Consider the following 18,080-nt stretch of genomic DNA (forward strand, 5'->3'; position numbering starts at 1 on the left):
TTTGTTCTAGTTTCTTGTTTTACTTTCATTAAAGCTAAAACTAAAAAAACCTTTCAAATTAAGTTGCATTGTTGAAGGGCTCAAGTTATTTAGGCCTAAGAATGGAACTTGTTAATATTTGACCTGATCTTTTTCATCTAACTGTAGAGTTTAGAGTGATCTCTAAAATCAGACTGCTTTGTTTACTGCTATGGTAATGTTAAGAAAACTGCCTGAAGTGCTGTGGCTCCACTTCCTCATTTGTGTAATGGAAATGATAATAGTACCTACTTTATAGGTTGCAGTTCTTGAATGAATGTTAAATGAGATAGATTATATACACCACTTAGAACAGTGCCTTGGACATAAAGTCACTTAGTATTTAATAGCTGACATTTTCTAATTATATTTCTTAAAAAAATGAAAATATTAATAGTCACTGTTTGTTGAGTGCTGATGTGTTAGTCCTTAATACCATGGGCTCTACATTTGTTATCTCATCTTCTATTTTAGTGTTTCTTTACAATTGCACATTATTATGAATTTTAATTTTTAAAAATGAGAAGTGAGGGAACACAGTTTTCACTTTTTTATTGACATTCTTTTTCTTTAGCCTCATGATGAAATATCAGAGGTAAAAGTCTTAATGGCTTGACTCAGAAGTACTTTAGTCCTGAGCTTGCTAGTGTCACCATTCATACATTATTTTGAATACCATTTGCCTTTAAATCACTTAACCTTTTTACACATCAGTTTGTTTAGCTATAAAAGTGATATTCTAGGGCTGGGGATTTAGCCCAGTGGTTTCGCCACCTGCTGCGCAAGCACAAGGACCAGAGTTCGATCCTCGGTACCAAAAAAAAAAGTGATATCTTAAGACTTAAAAGAGACAAGTTCCGTGACAGTCCCCTAGGAAATAAAAGTTTTCTTATACCAATAAAAAATAGCATTATGCCTATTGATGTTCACCAGGTAAAGCTATTTGGAGTTATTTGAAGCTCTTTTTTTTTTTTTTCCGAGTTTGTGAAATTTTTTACAATGATGTTTTTAATCTGTTTTCGTTAACCTACAGTGCCATCAGCTCACACTTGCAAACCTGTGGCTGTTCTGTCGTTGTAGGTAGCAGTGCAGAGAAAGTAAATAAGGTAATTTACTTTATAATTGAGAAGACATTTTGGCTTTTTAATACTCCTAACATGTCATTGATTAACGTTTACCTAGGTTGCAGTTCTTGAAATGGCCTCAGTATAAGGTGGCAATAAAGTCTTACCAAATTACTGTGATACCCTGTGGCAAAAATGAGTTTGAAATAAACTATAAATAAGATTTCAGTTATCAATTTCACTTTGATATTTCATAAATACCAGTATCAGCTGTGTATAAATGATTTTGAGAATATTTTAAAATCAGACATTCTTTTAAATGTTTGTCTTCTGTTTCCCAGTTTTATCTTTAATAAATACAAAGATAGCCATGTGAATTTGGCATTAATCCTAAAAAATGACATTTGATCATTCATTTGACTTTTGTTATTTTGACCACACACACACACACACACACACACACACACACACACGCGCGTGCACATACATCTATCCCTTTTAGGGTGCTGTTGATACTAAATGGTCGGTGGAGATGATGTTTTCTTCAATAATGTTTTGGCCACTTTCTTCAGTGCTGCTTGAGTTAATAAGGAATTAATAAGTTACATTTTTAAGCATTAGGCAATAAACCAAAGAACTTTGCACTTCTCTTCACTATTAATTAGAAAGAATCCAGAGATAAGAGCTTATATCCGTATTACTTTAAGCAAACTTAATTTTTAAAAAGTTTCACGCAGGAAATATGTTGGGGGTGACTATTTGCTTTACAAAGGTATCATTTATTTATTTATTTTTCTTTAATAAGCTACCCTTTAATAGCTACATTACCGTTAATCTTCCAAAATTATATTTCTCATATAACTATTTATGAGTGATTAGTATACCTTTCTAAATATGTTGCATCTAAGAACTAGTGATCATAGTTACTCCAAAACTATGACTTGCCATTTGTAATCCCCAAAGCAAGAGGATTCCACAGAACTTTCACTTTGCTTTAGGAAGGGAACAGTGCTCCATGGTTGGGGCTGTGTTTATTAAACATTGTTTTTGCCTTTCATTCTCTTTGGATTGAATAGCTCGTCTTTTATCTTTTAATTTGAAAAAATAGTTGCTACTGCTGTAGTTTAAAAACCACTGCTTTAATATAATAACTCTACATATGCCATGAATTCCAATATAGGTACATGGCTTTTTATTTTTCCTAACAGAGCTGTAGGTCAAATAATGTTAGAATCAGAGATTTCTAACCCCTTGCCTACACATGGCTTATTTTAAATCAAATTTGATAAAGTTCTCTTTTTGTTGAAGAGTTTGGACACTCCTTGATTTTTGTTACAGTGAGATTCGCATGTAGAACTATTATAACAGAAGCTGTAATTCTGCCTAATTTAATGCATTCAATTTTTCTCTTTAAAGTTGTTTGCTTGCATTAAAAACAGTTGTTGCTGGGTAAAGATGCAATCAGTCATTGTATTTGGTCATTATTTCCCACTGAAATAAGGATTTCATAGTCAATTAAGTTTGAGAAAGGCTACATTACATATTGTATTATTCACCTGAAGAATTACAATATATACTCAAATGTTACAGGTTTTAAGCCACTATACGGTTAATATTTAGCTACAAAATTCCACTTTTTAAGCAGTGTTATATCCCATGAACTGTTTCAGTGACTAAGAAACAGTGACTACTTGAAATATATTTTATTAATAACAATAAGAGATCTACTTAAAATCTTTATTTTAACAATAAAAATATCTACTTAAATTTCTTTTGTAAGCAAACCATTGTTCTTTTGACTTTATATTTTAATGCTGAAATCTTTTCTTTTTAGATAGTGAGAACATTATGCCTTTTTCTAACTCCAGCAGAGAGAAAATGCTCCAGATTATGTGAAGCAGAATCATCATTTAAATATGAGTCAGGGCTCTTTGTGCAAGGCCTGCTAAAGGTACACTTTCCATTTCTCACAAGTGAAACCAATTTTTAAAAGTAATTTTTGAGACTCTTTGTAAAAATATTTCATAGTGTTTAATGCATCTCATTTATACACCCAGAGCCTGCCTTCTTTTACATAGTTCTGAGCATAGAGTATGTGTTTTGGATTTATAATTAATATCATCGGTGAAATGGCACGGAATATCCTTTTCCAGATGGTTCCATGGCTAATGTTTAGCCTTAGGATTTTTGTTTCTTCTGAATTCATGCTTGAACCACTAAAATGAGAACATTTCGCTTTACTGTGGAGATGTGAAGATTTTGCTTACTATTTTGTGTTTATATAGTATATTCATTTATTTTAAAAATGTAAAATATCTTTAAATATATATAGGATTTGAGCAATTCATATCTAAATATATACATACACATGAAAAATGTGCATTTCTAATATGCATTAGAACATTTTTAATATTTATTTAAGGCACATTACTTTTCAAAGACCAAAACAGATAAATGCAAATTAGCAATAATTTCAGTAACTAAAAGGAAAACACTTCTAACTGTATTAGATCTATTTTTGGTGTCTCAATTATCGCCAAGACATGAAGAAATACCTTTCCTAATGATTTATGACTCTCTCATAATAAAAGCTTTGTTTAGAATGTAGGTGTAGTAAAATGAATTAGAGGTCTTAAAAAAATTATTGCAAAGGCCCCAAAATAATTAGGTATTTGGTACATGTGACAGACCCACAACAAATGTCATACTGAACAGGGAAAAGCTGCAGTCAACTAAGATCAAGAACAAGATAAAGATGTCTCCTTTCACCATTCTCAACCAATCTAGTATTGGAAGTCTTAGCCAGCAAAAAGGAAAGACAAAGAAGTAAAAGGCATTCAAATAACAAAGGAGGAAGTCAGATTATCACTGTTTGGAGATTTTGCATATAATAAAACAGAAAAAAACCTAAAAGACTTCACCAAAAACTTTTAGAACTGGCAGATTCAGTAAGGTTAGAGGATACAAAAATCAACATACAAAATGAGTAGCATTTTTTATGTACAATAGAAAAATTGCCAAGAAAGAAATCAAGAGTACTTGTAGTAATAGCTATAAAACAAACAAAAAAGCCCTAGGAATAAATTTAATGAAGAAAGTGAGTGATCTTTACGATGAAAATTACAAAGCTCTAATAAAAAAAAAATTGAAGATAAGCAATAAATGGAAAGACATCCAAAGTTTATGAATTGGAAGAATTAAAATGTCACATTACCCAAAGCAATCTACAGATTCAATTTAATTTCTCTCAAAATAATAATGATGTTATTTGCAGAAATAGAAGATAATACCCCTAAAGTTTGTATGGTGCTATAAAAGACTGAATAGCCAAAGCAATCCTCAGCAAAAAGAACAAAGCTGGCAGGATAATAACACCTGACTTCAAAACATACTACATAGTTATAGCAAAACATCATGATACTAGCATAAAAAACAGACACAGAGCAATGAAACATAGAACCTAGAAATCCAACTGAGTTTTGATAAGGGCACCAAGAAAGAACAGTGTTGTGGTTATGGTTTATATCTAGATGTCCCCCTAACACTTCATGTAGTCATAGGTGAGACCTTTGGAAGTGATGAAGATAATGGGATTTATGGCATTATAACTGACTTGTTATTAGGAGACAGCATGTTAGGGTATGGTTAGAAGAGGCCGGTTACTGGCAGCATAGCCTGAAAGGGTTTATCTCCATCCCCAGCTCTTCCCTTGGCTCTGCTTCCTGGATGCTTCCTACCATGCTCTTCTGCCATGCTCTTTTCTACTTTGTAGCCAGTCACCCTGGACTGAAACATAAGCCAAAATAAACCTCTCCTCCTTTAAGTGGAGTGTGTTGAAGAAAGTGATTTAAGATAATCTCTCTCTGGGCCAGGGTTTAGCTCAGTGGTTTTGCTGCCTGCTGCACAAGCACAAGGACCTGAGTTTGATCCCTGGTACCAAAAAAAAAAAAAAAAAAGATAATCTCTCTCCAGTGAATGGTACTGGGAAAACTGAGTATCCAAGTATCCATATGCAGAGGAATGAAACTAAACCACTGTCTCTTACCATATATGAAATCAATTTAAAACAGATCATATACTTAAATGTAAGACCCTATAAAACTGTTAGAATAAAAACAGGAGAAATGTCCCAAGGACGTTGCTATGGGTGAACATTTCTATACAGAAATGCTTATAACAGCATTATAAAAAGTGAAAAAATATAAATGACCTTCTGTTGGTAGCACAGTACTTCATACACAATAGATATTTGTTACATGGTAACTGGCTACCTAGTTGACTATGCTTAGGAAGAAGTAAATGTTTACTTGCAAAAATATACAGTTGTTCAGATTTTAAAAGAACATAGAATAATCAAGAAAAAAGTTAATTTCAATTTCACAATTCAGTGAATTATCACTACTAACATTTGTATAGCTTTTTTTTAATTCTGTATGTCTTTTCTTCAACCACCCCTCCAACTGGATTATATACTGTATGTTCTGTCCTTATCTTTTCACAATATACTGTAAATTTCTCACAGTATCAACACAAGCTTGAGCAACTTTCAGTAGCTAAATAATAAACCTGTATTTATTTATGTAACCACTTCCCTTTTTGGGTGCTTAGGGTATTTCTGATGTTTTGCTGTTTTACAGTGCTGTGGTGAACATTGCTTATTGCTAAGACTTGACACACAATTATGGTAAATTTCTTAGAATAAAATCAAAGCCAGTTTTTTTAATTTTAAAAAATTCTTCATATCATGGTATATAAAACAGCATGTTTTCCTTTCATTTTGACAGGATTCAACTGGAAGCTTTGTATTACCTTTCCGACAAGTCATGTATGCTCCTTATCCCACCACACACATAGATGTGGATGTCAATACTGTGAAACAGATGCCACCCTGTCATGAACATATTTATAATCAGCGGAGATACATGAGATCAGAGCTGACAGCATTCTGGAGAGCCACTTCCGAAGAAGACATGGCTCAGGACACAATCATCTGTACAGACGAAAGCTTCACTCCTGATTTGTATGTAATTTTCTACCTGTTCATATCATTGTCACACAATATGAGACTGTATCTTTGATGAGTAAAAACAAAACAAATTACATCTAAAAGAAAATAAATATTACTGGTATAATAGTACTTGAAAAATTTAACCATTTTTTTCTTAAATGTTTGTGTTTTAAATATAATTGTGTTTTTCCAAAATTAGGGTAAAACTAGCCTTTAAGTATTAGTGGGGGGCCGGGGATTTAGCTCAGTGGTTTCGCCGCCTGCTGCGCAAGCGCAAGGACCCGAGTTTGATCCCCGGTACCAAAAAAAAAAAGAAATGATAAATATTAGTGGGTTTTTTGGGGGGTACTGGGGATCGAACTCAGGACCTTGTGTTTGCAAGGCAGGTGCAGTGCCACTGAGATAAATCCCCGGCCCCTAGTTTTTAAAAATATATTGAGCTTCTAGGCACTATACTAAGTGCTGGGGTTAATCGTAGTCAGTCAGATAGCCCTAGACTCTACATAGCTTAAAGTCTAGAGTGAACAGACTTATTAACTAAACTAAAGTAATTTTGTTTTTTCTTCTTGTGTATGAATACAAAATGTATTGTTGGTGACTGAAATTATTTTTAAAGGGTTAAAATTTAAAATAACTTAAGGAGTTAAGGTATAGCCCAGTGGTAGAGTGCTTCTAGTGTGCCTGTATCTGGCACTGGATATTATGTTCTGAAGTCAGAAAAAGAATTGTAATATACTGTTAGGTTTCTCTGGAATCAATTTAAAGTTCTTGAACCTAGTGCTGGCACATAGAATGTACTCAAAAAATGTTAACTATAGTAATCCAGCAGTTGACTTGGACCAAGCAACTCTTTCTTGTGTTTTTAAGAAAAAAATTTAATTTGAGGCAACAGACATGTAAAGCACCAATAGCCACAGTAAAATGTTGACCAAAAGTACAACATCAGAACATTATGTGCAAGGGACCCAACAGCATATGTATGTAGATGCAGAAAAGATGATTTAATTAAGGCCTATCTTTCCTTGTTCCCCACTATTCTTATTGATTGCTTAGAAAGTTTTAGAGGAATTACTTCAGAAAATGAATTCGTCAAATTGGAATTACATGTCACTGAGTTTTCACATATTGGTAATATTGGAACATGCATAGACAAACAGTTTCATCTTGTTATGGAAATCTCGGAAAGAAATACACAGAGACACAGAATTCGGATAAAATAATAAAATTTCTTCTCACGAGCGGACAGGAACACCAGAAACCAGTCTGGTCAATATCCTCCCCCTTTGTTCAGCATTTCCCTTTTTATATCCTTTTTAGCCATTATCTCATCCCTAGTGGTCTTTGATATGTAAATACAATTCCAGTTCCTATTTACAAGTCACAGACACAAGACAGGCCATATACATTGTAAATTCACCCTGGCATGGTAACTTTGTTAGGTTAGTGAAGTTACTGGTTAGAGTCAGATAATCTTCACCTTAAACAAGGAGTTACAGGAAAAGCAAATCTTAAAAGAACACATTACTTATTTTGCTTCTACAACTACCTTAATATTCAATCTGTTAAGTTGTCTAAAACTTTTCCTTATCATTCCTCCCTCTGTTTACTTCGGGATAATTCTATCCATTACAAGTTCTGTCCAGTTTATCTACATTTTTTAACACTAGCATTTGGTAGTCTTGAGCTACAGCACTGCGCTACCATATAAATTTTGAAATCCACTGGATGACACAAGGACCAAACATTAATATTAATATTATAACAAGAAAGGGACTCAGAAGAGTTCCTATCCAAGTTTTTTTCATTCTGCCCAAGTAAAATTAATCTTACAGGACAGCTCTCCTATACCAAATTTCTCATCAAGAGCCTTGATCTGATCTTTTAGTTTGCCTAGTGATTCTTGTACTACACCAGATTTATTAGTATATTAACAACTCTCTTCACCAAGAAATAAGCAAGTCCCTCCTTTCTGAGTAAATCTGAGAGCATGCCTATTTTTGTAATGACATTGGCCAGTCAGTCTAGTTGAGCTTCTAAAGCCTGAAGTGTGTTTCGAATTTCCTCAAGATCTTTTTAAACTTCTTGTCCTAATGAAATATATTACTCCTTGTAGCCAAATAAGATCCCATGGGGCTAGCATATACATAGATATAGGATTACACTGACCTTGTTTACAATTGTTACAATTACCAGTGGCCCATCCAACAAGGGAGCCGTTGATCCAAACTTGTGTTTTCTCTTTGCAATATAATTTTTCATTAGAATAGCCCCCACAGTCAGAAGTTATCTCAGGTCCCCCATAATGTTTTTATCAAATATTGTAAACAGATAGCCTTCCGGTTCCCATTTTACCGTTTTAAAAGTCACATATTGTTCATCAAACTTTTCATAACTAGGCCTAAACACCTGTAGTTCAAAAACAAAGAAACTTAAGGCAGTGGTGATCTGGCACAACACAATAATCCATGTTGTCCTTGTCGGTATTCTTCAGCCGTGCGTTGACTCACCAGCCTCCAGAGTGGTGAGAGCAGGGCTTTGAGTGTGTTGTCTTTCTCAGCTTTCAGCTTCAGTTTTGTTACCTTGTGCAACTAGGTCTGCCTTTCTGATGTCCTGAACAATATATTACTGTGACTTTGCTAGGTTTCCACACTGCCTCTAGCAACCGTATAATTTCCTGTTTATTTTTAATTAGCTTCCCTTCTGACATGAGAAGACCTCACTCTCTGTAAATCATGCCAATGATGTATAATGTAGCAAATGCATAGCAAAAGTCCATATAGATATATACCTTTTTTACCCTTTCCCCATCGGAGTGCCTGTATGAGTGCCCAGAGCTTAGCATATTGCACTGAGGGCCCTGGCTAAGACCACCTCATCCTTCATGGTTACCACATATCCAGCATGATGAACCCCATCTTCCATGAAGCTGCTCCCATCCGTGAACAGAACAAGGTCAGCATCGGACAAGGGTGTCATTTGCAAATCAGGGCGGCTGGAAAAGAGCTCATCAGTGACACTCAAGCAGTCATGATCAGGAAGGCCTGTCTCCATGGGCAAGAAGGTAGCAGGATTTAAAGTTTTTATAGAAATAAACCACATGCGGGGATTCTCACAGAGAAGGGCTTGATACTGAGTAACCCAATTATTTGAGAGCCAATGATGCTCCCTTGTGTTTAGCAGTTCTAGGACCAGGTGTGGAACCTGCAGTCAGTTCCTGACCTAAAGTCAGAGCTTGTCTGGTTTTTTTTGATCAACAGAGCTGAAGTTGCTAAGGCCCAAAAACAATGAGGCTATCCTTTTGATACTGAATCTAAATTCTTAGACAAATATGCCACTGGTTGAGTCCATGGGCCTACTTCTTGGGTCAAGATTCCAAGGGCCACTTGGGTTTTTTTCAGTCACATATAGAGTAAAAGGCCGCTTTACATCTGGTATGCTTAGGGCTGGGGGGGCTGCCTAAGTCAATTTTAAATTTTTTAAAAGCTTCCTCCTGTTCTACAGTCCAATGCAGGTGATTCTCACCTTGTCCCTTTAGGGCTTCATAAAGGAGTTTAGAGATTTCTGTAAAACCCGGAATCCAAATTCTACCGAAGCCTGCTGCCCCAAGAAACCTTCTCAGCTGTTTCTTTGTTTGGGGTTTAGAGATGGCACCAATAACCTGGGTTTTTTTATTTCCTAGGCAACACATGCCCTGTGTTATTTGAAATTTGAAATATTTAACATGCTGTAGACAAATCTGGGCTTTTTCCCATGATACCTTATATCCAGTTTTCCTGTAAGTGCAGCAACAAGTTTTTTTGGTGCCTTCCCAGCACCGTTTTTGGGTTGAGCTGCATAACAGTCAGCCACATACTGCAGTAGGACACAGCTATATTGTTCTGTGGGGAAGGCAAGCAAGTCCTTGGCTAGGGCTTCCCCAAAAAGCGTGGGTGAGTTTTAAGTCCCTGTGGTAATCTAGTCCAAGTAAACTGAGTATTTTTCCCATCACTCGGGTCTTCCCATTCAAATGCAAAGATGGGTTGACTGAGGGGAGTGATGAGAGGGCAAAAGAAGGCATCTTTTAAATCCAAACAAGTGAACTATGCTGTTTCTGGAGGTACCAGACCCAACAAAGCATAGGGGTTAGAGACCACTGGGTGCAGCTTTACTGTTCTGCCATTTACAGCCCGTAGATCTTGCACTGGCCTATAGTCCCCATTGGGTTTCCGAACAGGCGGCAAAGGGGTGTTCCATGGTGACATATGTTCTCTAATAAGTCCAAATTCCTTTAATCTCATGATATGGGGTTTAATTCCAATTCGAGCTTGCCTGGACATTGGGTATTGTTTTACACCAATGGGGCCGAATTGTCTTTTAATTTTATAACTGTGGGTGGATGATTTTTAGCTAAGCCTGGGGGTGATTCTTCTGCCAATACTCTAGGAAACATAGTTCTTAATTCTTGCAGAGCCTGGAAAACATCATCCACATTGTAACACTGCCATTCACCCTCTCTTTTAGTTGTTACCATCATGATGAGATCTCTTCCTGGGTCTAAATGCAGAGATGCAGTTCCTCATTGGGTGAAAGTTATTGTAGCTCCCAATTTAGATAATAAATCTCTTCCTAGTAAGGGGCTTGGACATTCTGGCATATACAAGAATTCATGTTTCACTTTATGTCCTCCAATTTCACATGTCCTTTCATAGCAAAACTGGCACTTTTCTGAAATTCCAGTGGCACTAATCACTTGGGTGTGCTCTCCGCTCAGAGGGGGACCTGGAGCTGTTACTACTGAATGTTCTGCGCCACTCTCCACCATTAAGGACATATTTTGGCCCCTATCTATATATTGACCATGGGCTCATGGGGGCCTAGCTGCATTGAGCCCAGTCTGTGTCAGTCACTGTACTCCACCACAGGCAACAAGGTGCCAGTATCCTTCCATTCCTTTAAGTCCTGCTTTTTCTTTTCCTTGAGCCTTGTCTTTCTTTTTCCTTCTCTTCCCTGGCTCCCATAGCTACTGCTATCTTCCTTCCTGGCTCTCTCTCTCTTTCACTGTCTCTCTATTCACATACACTTTCCCAGCTAATTGCAACAATTGCCTTATATTCATGCCTTCCCAAGTCTCCTAGCTTTGGATTTTCCTTCTAATGTCTGGTGCTGACTGGGTTACAAAAGTTGTTTTAATTAGCTGATGGTTTTCAGGAACAGTAGGATCAAAAGGTGTATACATTCTGTAAACTTTACAGAGCTACTCATAAAATCTCTCAGGGCTCTCATTGGGCTCCTGCTGTGTTTCTAGCACTTTAATCATATTTGTAGGCCTTTTACTTGCAGCCTGCATTCCTGCTAAAAGAGCTGTCTGATAATTTCTCAAGTTTCCCTGTCCTGTTTGGGTACTGGGATCCCAATTGGGCTGCACATTTGCTGGGAATTGCTGTTCATGCCAAGTGTGTGGATTCTGCATAGCACCCGGTATTCTAGTAGCATTAAGTTTTTAATTTTTCCAAAGCTCACTGTATTTTTTAGAGGTTAACAAAATTCTACAAAGTTTTTCACAGTCCTCCCAATTAGGACAATGGATAGCAAAGATGGAATCAAATAATTGAAGCATTTTGGAGGGTCTTGGCAGAGAATAAATGACTTCTTTCTCTGGACCGAGCTTCTTTTTTTACCCTTTTTAAAGTCAAATCTCAAATATTGCACCTTGGTCTGACATATTTGTGCCTTTTTCCAACAATTTTTTTCTGACTCACTATAAAGCAGGTCATATTGTAACCTGTTGGCTCTTAAACCCTTTGAAGATGACCAATGTACACATATTATAGTAACATATTTAGAATTTAACCCTTTGATAACAACTAATGTAAATATATTTAAACATTTTATAACATAGTTGAAACCAACAAACATACATTTTTTTTTTTTGATAAATCACTTTCGCGCATCTTTTGACATACCTAGACCTTCTGGTCTTTATCTTTTTGACAAGACAAACATACAAAATTTTTTATATCAAAATTGTATCTCTTTTACTTATAGCTTTTAAATATATATATTTTATCTCACTATAGACCTTTTATCACAAACTAGTCTTTAGCTGTTAAAACTTTAAAGTGTCCCTTTTTTCATTCTCAGATTGTTACACTTTAAATTTGGTTGGCTGCCAATTGAATGATAGTAACCTTGAGGGGTTTTTTTATCAATAAAGTGCAGAAAAGAGCAAGTTAACCTTATAATTACAATTGAAGAATTTGCAATGTACAATACTTTAAGCACACCAATTAAACATCAACTCAAACTGAAACACAGATACATTTATCAATTAACTAAAATTTGTAACGTTGTAAAATTTCTTACTGTCTCTGGCTTTATGTCCTTCAGAGCTTTTTTTTTTAGCTGTTTTTAATCCATTACTTATTTTTTCTTACTAATTTTTAAAATTTGAGTGTAAGCCCTATTCATTCCTCTCCGAGTCTGACCACAGCATGATGCTCTGAAGCCAAGCAGTTTTCATGCTTTTGTCCCCACTTCCTCCAAACCTGTGAATTTAGCAACTCAAAAAGAGGGGGAAAGTCTAAATTTTCCCGGTCCGGATCTGAAAGAACCAGTTACTTTTCAGCATCATCCCCTTTCTGACAGATGACCAGGATGTTGCTTTTCGCTTCCGGGGCACACATATGAAGCTAAGGAGGCATTCTGTGGCACAATTTGAGCCATAAATCAATATAGGGAAATTGATCTGGATGTTCCCATCCAGGGGCAGTGACTGTTAGCCAGATGGACCAGACGAGACCCTCGCCTAGGGATCTCCTGGTTGGCCAAGCTAGGCAAAGCTTGGGCCATTCTAACTCACAAAAGGCTCCAAGTTTTGGGGTTTCATCTTAATACCATAATTTCCAGTAAAACCTTTCTTAAAATTCCTAAGCATGCATTCCAAAACAGTAGGACGAGATATTTCTGTCCCCATGATCGGCAGATCAGAGTGTTGGTGTGTACCCTTGTACGGAGATGCAAAACAAAGGTGGGGGATCACTCACTCGCCTGCCTGGCTGCAGGCTTCTTGGCCATTTTAAGGTCCATTCAGGCTAAGGTGGGCTGTCGCCTAAGCTCACCATTGTGCCTGTTAAACGCGACCACACACAAATTCTACAACTCGGGGAGGACTCCTTAAGTACAAGCGCTTACTCCCTCTGTCTTGTTCCGCAGCTTGTTCCACACACTCTCTTATCCAGAACTCTTTCACTCACACATTTATTCAGAAGTTATCACATTCCCTCCCGGTGACCCCCTAACCTTAACCAAAATAAATGAAAGAAGCTACCTACCCAAATGGCAAAGCACAAGGGTTGATCAGGCCCCTGCACTATGTTTGCCCAAAGTTCACAAAGTGAACCAAAACAAATAGGAGGATCTATCTTTCCAAATGGCAAAGCACAAGGGGTGATCAGGCCCCTGTGCTGTATTTGCCCAAAGTTACAGAATACAAATTCACAAGGCGAAACCGAAAGTTAACGACTAGGGGGGTTTCCCGGGCTTTCTCACCCAGCAAAGGAGAGAGACAGACGAGACACCAAGAGCAGCAGTCCTCCTTCTGTAGTCTCCTTCTCGGGTTTGGGCAAACCTCCAGTGGTGAGCAGATCATTGTGTCCTGTTGGGGAGCCTAGGAAATTAGTCCCAGGGGCGCGCCTTTCCTCTGAAGGAGACAGAGAGCCGCTCCCTCTGGTGGGGTTCGGGCTGATGCCCAAAAGGGCTATTTCATTTCCGATTCCCGGCCAATGCACCAAATGTTAGGGAATTCTTCTCTCGCAGGAGGACAGGAACACCAGAAACCAGTCTGGCAAATATCCACCCACTTTGTTCAGCATTTCCCTTTTTATATCCTTTTTAGCCATTATCTCATCCCTAGTGGTCTTTGATATGTAAATACAATTCCAATTCCTATTTACAAGTCACAGACACAAGATAGTAAATTCACCCTGGCATGGTAACTTTGTTAGGTTAATGAAGTTACTGGTTAGAGTCAGATGATCTTCACCTTAAACAAGGAGTTACAGGAAAAGCAAATCTTAAAAGAACACATTACTTATTTTGCTTCTACAACTACCTTAATATTCAATCTATTAAGTTATCTAAAACTTTTCCATATCAATCTTTTCTGAAATACCTAGCCTCTTTTTTTTTCCCCTTTTGAGAGAATTTAGTGAAATTTAGAATGTACTTTTAACCATTTGTTAGTTTTGTTTTGTTTCATAGATATGTTTGTTTTGCTAATTTGGAAAACTATGATTAATCTTGTTTTTCTGATCACAACATGTCATGAATTTTAAACTTTTGTTTCCAGCTCTAAGCAATTTTTTTTTTTTTTTTTTTGGTACCAGGGATCAAACTTGGGACCTTGGGCTTGCAAGGCAGGCAGCGGAACCACAGAGCCAAATCCCCAGCCCCTCTAACAAATGTTTTGAACATAAAATTGTTTAAAATATTTTCAACCACAAGATTATATATTAACTTTTATCATGGTCTTATTTGACTGTTTTATGTATCCTAAACAATATTATTCACTTTTAAAGTTTTATGTTGAGGGGATGGTATTTGTTTTTGCAGTGCTGCATATCCAGTGCCAGACACAGAACACAACAAAAACACTCTACCACTGGGCTACACCCCTACCCCTTAAGTTATTTTTAATTTTAACTTTTTAAAAATAATTTCAGTCACCAACAGTACATTAAAATTCAGTCACTTGAAATACTCATTTTTAACATTTTCCTTCATCTAGTTCTCTTATGATTGGGATATTCATTCAGTGAAATAGAGTCAGAACACTGGACTTAATAGCTCCAGCTGCTCTTCAGAGCCTAGGAAGTGGTTCTGTCACTGCCTAGCCAGTATTATAAAATGCTGATTTTTTTTCCTCTTTTCAATTTTCTTCTGTAATTCAGTGTACTCATCTCCTAAGACTATGAAATTTGAGGTACTTTCCTACTTCTGCACACACCCATCTTCTTTCTCTGTCAGTCCTATGAATTACATGATGATCTCTACTGTTTTTAGTCCTTTAATTTACAAATCACTTACCTTAAAAAAATAAAATAAAAATCACTTACCTTAATGAATGTTATATTACCCTTCTGACCTGACTATAACCTACAGAAGATGAAAGAGAAATGATAAAAGAAGGGTGGGTCTTGAGAAAGGAACAATATTTTGTTTGTTTAGCACCTACTGTATCCTAGGTGCTGTGTTAGACACAAATTATTTCAAATGGGCATTGTATCTTCTCACTGTGTTCATTGCCAAGGTAGGTAACACCTTTGTGGGTTATCAGTCCATGTTACTTGCACATGTATGTTGCCCATTATCATCTGGATTTATTCCTTAATCCCATTCAAATGTTCTTAACATTTGTCCTTGGTTCATTTAAAGTTGGTAATAGTATAGTATTGTTTATTATTGTGGGTTTTTTTGAGATGGCGAGAATTGGTGATTATATTATTAGTTGTCTTAGGATGCTCAACATTATTTTTATGAGAGTGCCAAGATTGATATAGACATACCCTTCCTGGGGACTGCTTATACTTTTTAAAGAAAACAATTAAATTTTAGTCTGACAAACACGTGTAATATACAAATATATCTTTTAGTCAAAGTGAACATATTCATATATCTGTGTATATATAACATGTATCTGCGTATCTATGTCTGCTGGGGATTACATCCAGAGCCTTGTGGATACTAAGTACACAGTCTACCACTGAGCTATAAGGCCGGCCCAAATATCTATTTTCTGTCTCCAAATGTATATATTTATATTTTTTGCAGGAACATTTATATATATAATATCCCATTGATAAGACTTGAACTTATTTTTTTAAAAAATTAAAAAATAAAAAGAATTGAACTTATTGACTAGATAAAGGGTTTGTAGAAAGCAGCACTGTATAATCATTTCAACATTTGGGCTTTTTTTCTTTTCTTCATAGGAATATTTTCCAAGATGTCTTACACAGAGACACTCTAATAAAAGCCTTCCTGGATCAGGTAATTGTAAAACAGACATTGTCAGAGTGAATGATATGCCATGTTTTCTTTTAAAATACACCCTACGAAAGCTGGATATGGTGGTGCATGTCTATAATCCCAGCTACTTGGGATTGTCTCAAAATAAAAATAAAAGGGCTAGTACCATAGCTTGATAGTAGAGAACATTTACATAGCATGTACAGGTACCTGGGTTCATCCTCAGTACTACCAAAAAAAGGAAATTCTACAGTGCCTATACCATATATTATATCCTATACCATTACATCTACATACATATATACATATCACATAGAATTAAGTCCTTATCTTTTTTTAGTGCCTATGGCCTTTTAAAGCTCTAAATGATTTTTTTAAAATTATTTTTGGGCATCTGGGTGTGGTGGCCAATGCCTGGCATCCCAGCACTCAGGAGGCTGAGGCAGAAGGATCACTGTGATGAGTTAGAGGGCAGCTTGGACTACATGGTGAGTTTAATGCCATCCTTAACTAGCAAGACCTTGTCTCAAAAAAGAAAAATTATTCTGGGCAATAGCCTTTACATTAACAATTAAAAATTCAGCATTTCCCATTTCAAGTAAATATTTTATTTTCAAATAGAGCACTACCCTGTAACTCAAGGGGTTTTTGTTTTGCTTTAAGGGGAAAGGGCATATTATTTCCCTTACTTAAGCAAAAAAAATGTTTTTAAGACTTAGTGTACATCTATTTAAGTGATAGCATTGTTACTTTTTTAAAAAATATCTACTCAATGACACAGATGAAGAAAATGATAGATTATATGGGACTTATTTCTTTTTTTGGGGGGGGGACTTATTTCTTAATGTAGCAGCTTTGTCATAAATCATTCTGAAGACCAGCCCAGGAAACTTTGTCATAGATGCTGCTTTGGAATAACAAGATCCTTACATGAATTAAAAATTTTGGATCCATATCTGTGTGATCTGTGACATTGCAAAGTTCAAGGATAGCCGGTAGTCATGTAACTCTGTTGCAGAAATCTTGGAAAGAAATACACAGAGACACAGATTTTGGATAAAATAATAAAATTTCTTCTCGGGAGTGGGCGAGAATGCCAGAAACTAGTCTGGTCAGTATCCACGCCCGATTTGTTCAGCATTTCCCTTTTTATATCCTTTTTAGCCATTATCTCATCCCTAGTGGTCTTTGATATGTAAATACAATTCCAGTTCCTATTTACAAGTCACAGACACAAGATAGGTCATATACATTGTAAATTCACCCTGGCATGGCAACTTTGTTAAATTAATGAAGTTATGGGTTAGAGTCAGATAATCCTCACCTTAAACAAGGAGTTACAGGAAAAGCAAATCTTAAAAAAACACATTACTTACTTTGTTTCTACAACTATCTTAATATTCAATCTATTAAGTTATCTAAAACTTTTCCGTATCAACTCCATGTTTCTCAACCTGAAATAAAGTGCCTGCCACCATCACTCCTACATCAGCACATGTTCTCCTTAAGAATACAGATACACAAGTGTTTAAAAATCATAGACAAAGTACAGCCCAGCTTCTGGAAATGTTGGTGTTACTTGAATATTTGGGTGGAAAAAGTTAGGTAACTCAGTATGAAATAACTTACATAATTATTTTTCATAATAAAATAAACATGGATGTATTTTGATGTAGAATGCAAAATTTGAGTACATTTTTAAAGATAAAATAGAAAACTTAAAAAACTGTCAGCATGCTTCTGTACCCAGTGCTGCATGAGTGGAATGGCTCTCATGTCCACAGGACACTGTCCCTACTGTCATGGGAACTGCTGTGTAAGCAGAATGGAAGAAAACTATTGAAATGGTTCACTTTCCTGCAGGTCTTTCATTTGAAACCTGGTTTATCTCTCAGAAGTACTTTCCTTGCACAATTTCTACTTATCCTTCACAGAAAAGCCTTGACACTAATCAAATATATAGAAGATGATACGTGAGTAAATTC

The 18,080-nt window shown here is 36.2% G+C and overlaps 1 protein-coding gene and 1 long non-coding RNA gene across 14 annotated transcripts in view; one reads left to right on the top strand and one right to left on the bottom strand.

Annotated features, from left to right (window-relative positions):
• LOC110347743 (uncharacterized) overlaps nucleotides 1–13,908 on the bottom strand; it is a 185,241-nt gene extending 171,333 nt beyond the window's left edge. Inside the window, exon 1 of the long non-coding RNA XR_015440044.1 lies at nucleotides 13,618–13,908. This is a non-coding gene — a long non-coding RNA (uncharacterized LOC110347743). The remainder of the gene's footprint in view (nucleotides 1–13,617) is intronic.
• C9orf72 (C9orf72-SMCR8 complex subunit) overlaps nucleotides 1–18,080 on the top strand; it is a 50,880-nt gene that overhangs the window by 16,016 nt on the left and 16,784 nt on the right. For 12 of the 13 annotated variants that reach the window (XR_015440042.1, XR_015440043.1, XR_001183036.3 and 9 more), the window contains 5 exons: nucleotides 1,052–1,124; nucleotides 2,917–3,033; nucleotides 5,867–6,102; nucleotides 16,059–16,116; nucleotides 17,959–18,068. Coding sequence is in view for 10 of the 13 variants with exons in the window: in XM_087183810.1 (XP_087039936.1) it covers nucleotides 1,052–1,124; nucleotides 2,917–3,033; nucleotides 5,867–6,102; nucleotides 16,059–16,116; nucleotides 17,959–18,068 (594 nt within the window). In the remaining 3 variants the exon portion in view is untranslated. Of the gene's footprint in view, nucleotides 1–1,051; nucleotides 1,125–2,916; nucleotides 3,034–5,866; nucleotides 6,217–16,058; nucleotides 16,117–17,958; nucleotides 18,069–18,080 lie in introns of those variants that run through there. The other variant, XM_087183814.1, reaches the window with a different exon arrangement.

The sequence above is a fragment of the Heterocephalus glaber genome, unplaced genomic scaffold (genome assembly GCF_053883595.1).
Source record: "Heterocephalus glaber isolate CG9 unplaced genomic scaffold, H.glaber_assembly_v1.0 deba00001481, whole genome shotgun sequence".
NCBI classification, from domain to species: Eukaryota; Metazoa; Chordata; class Mammalia; order Rodentia; family Bathyergidae; genus Heterocephalus; species Heterocephalus glaber.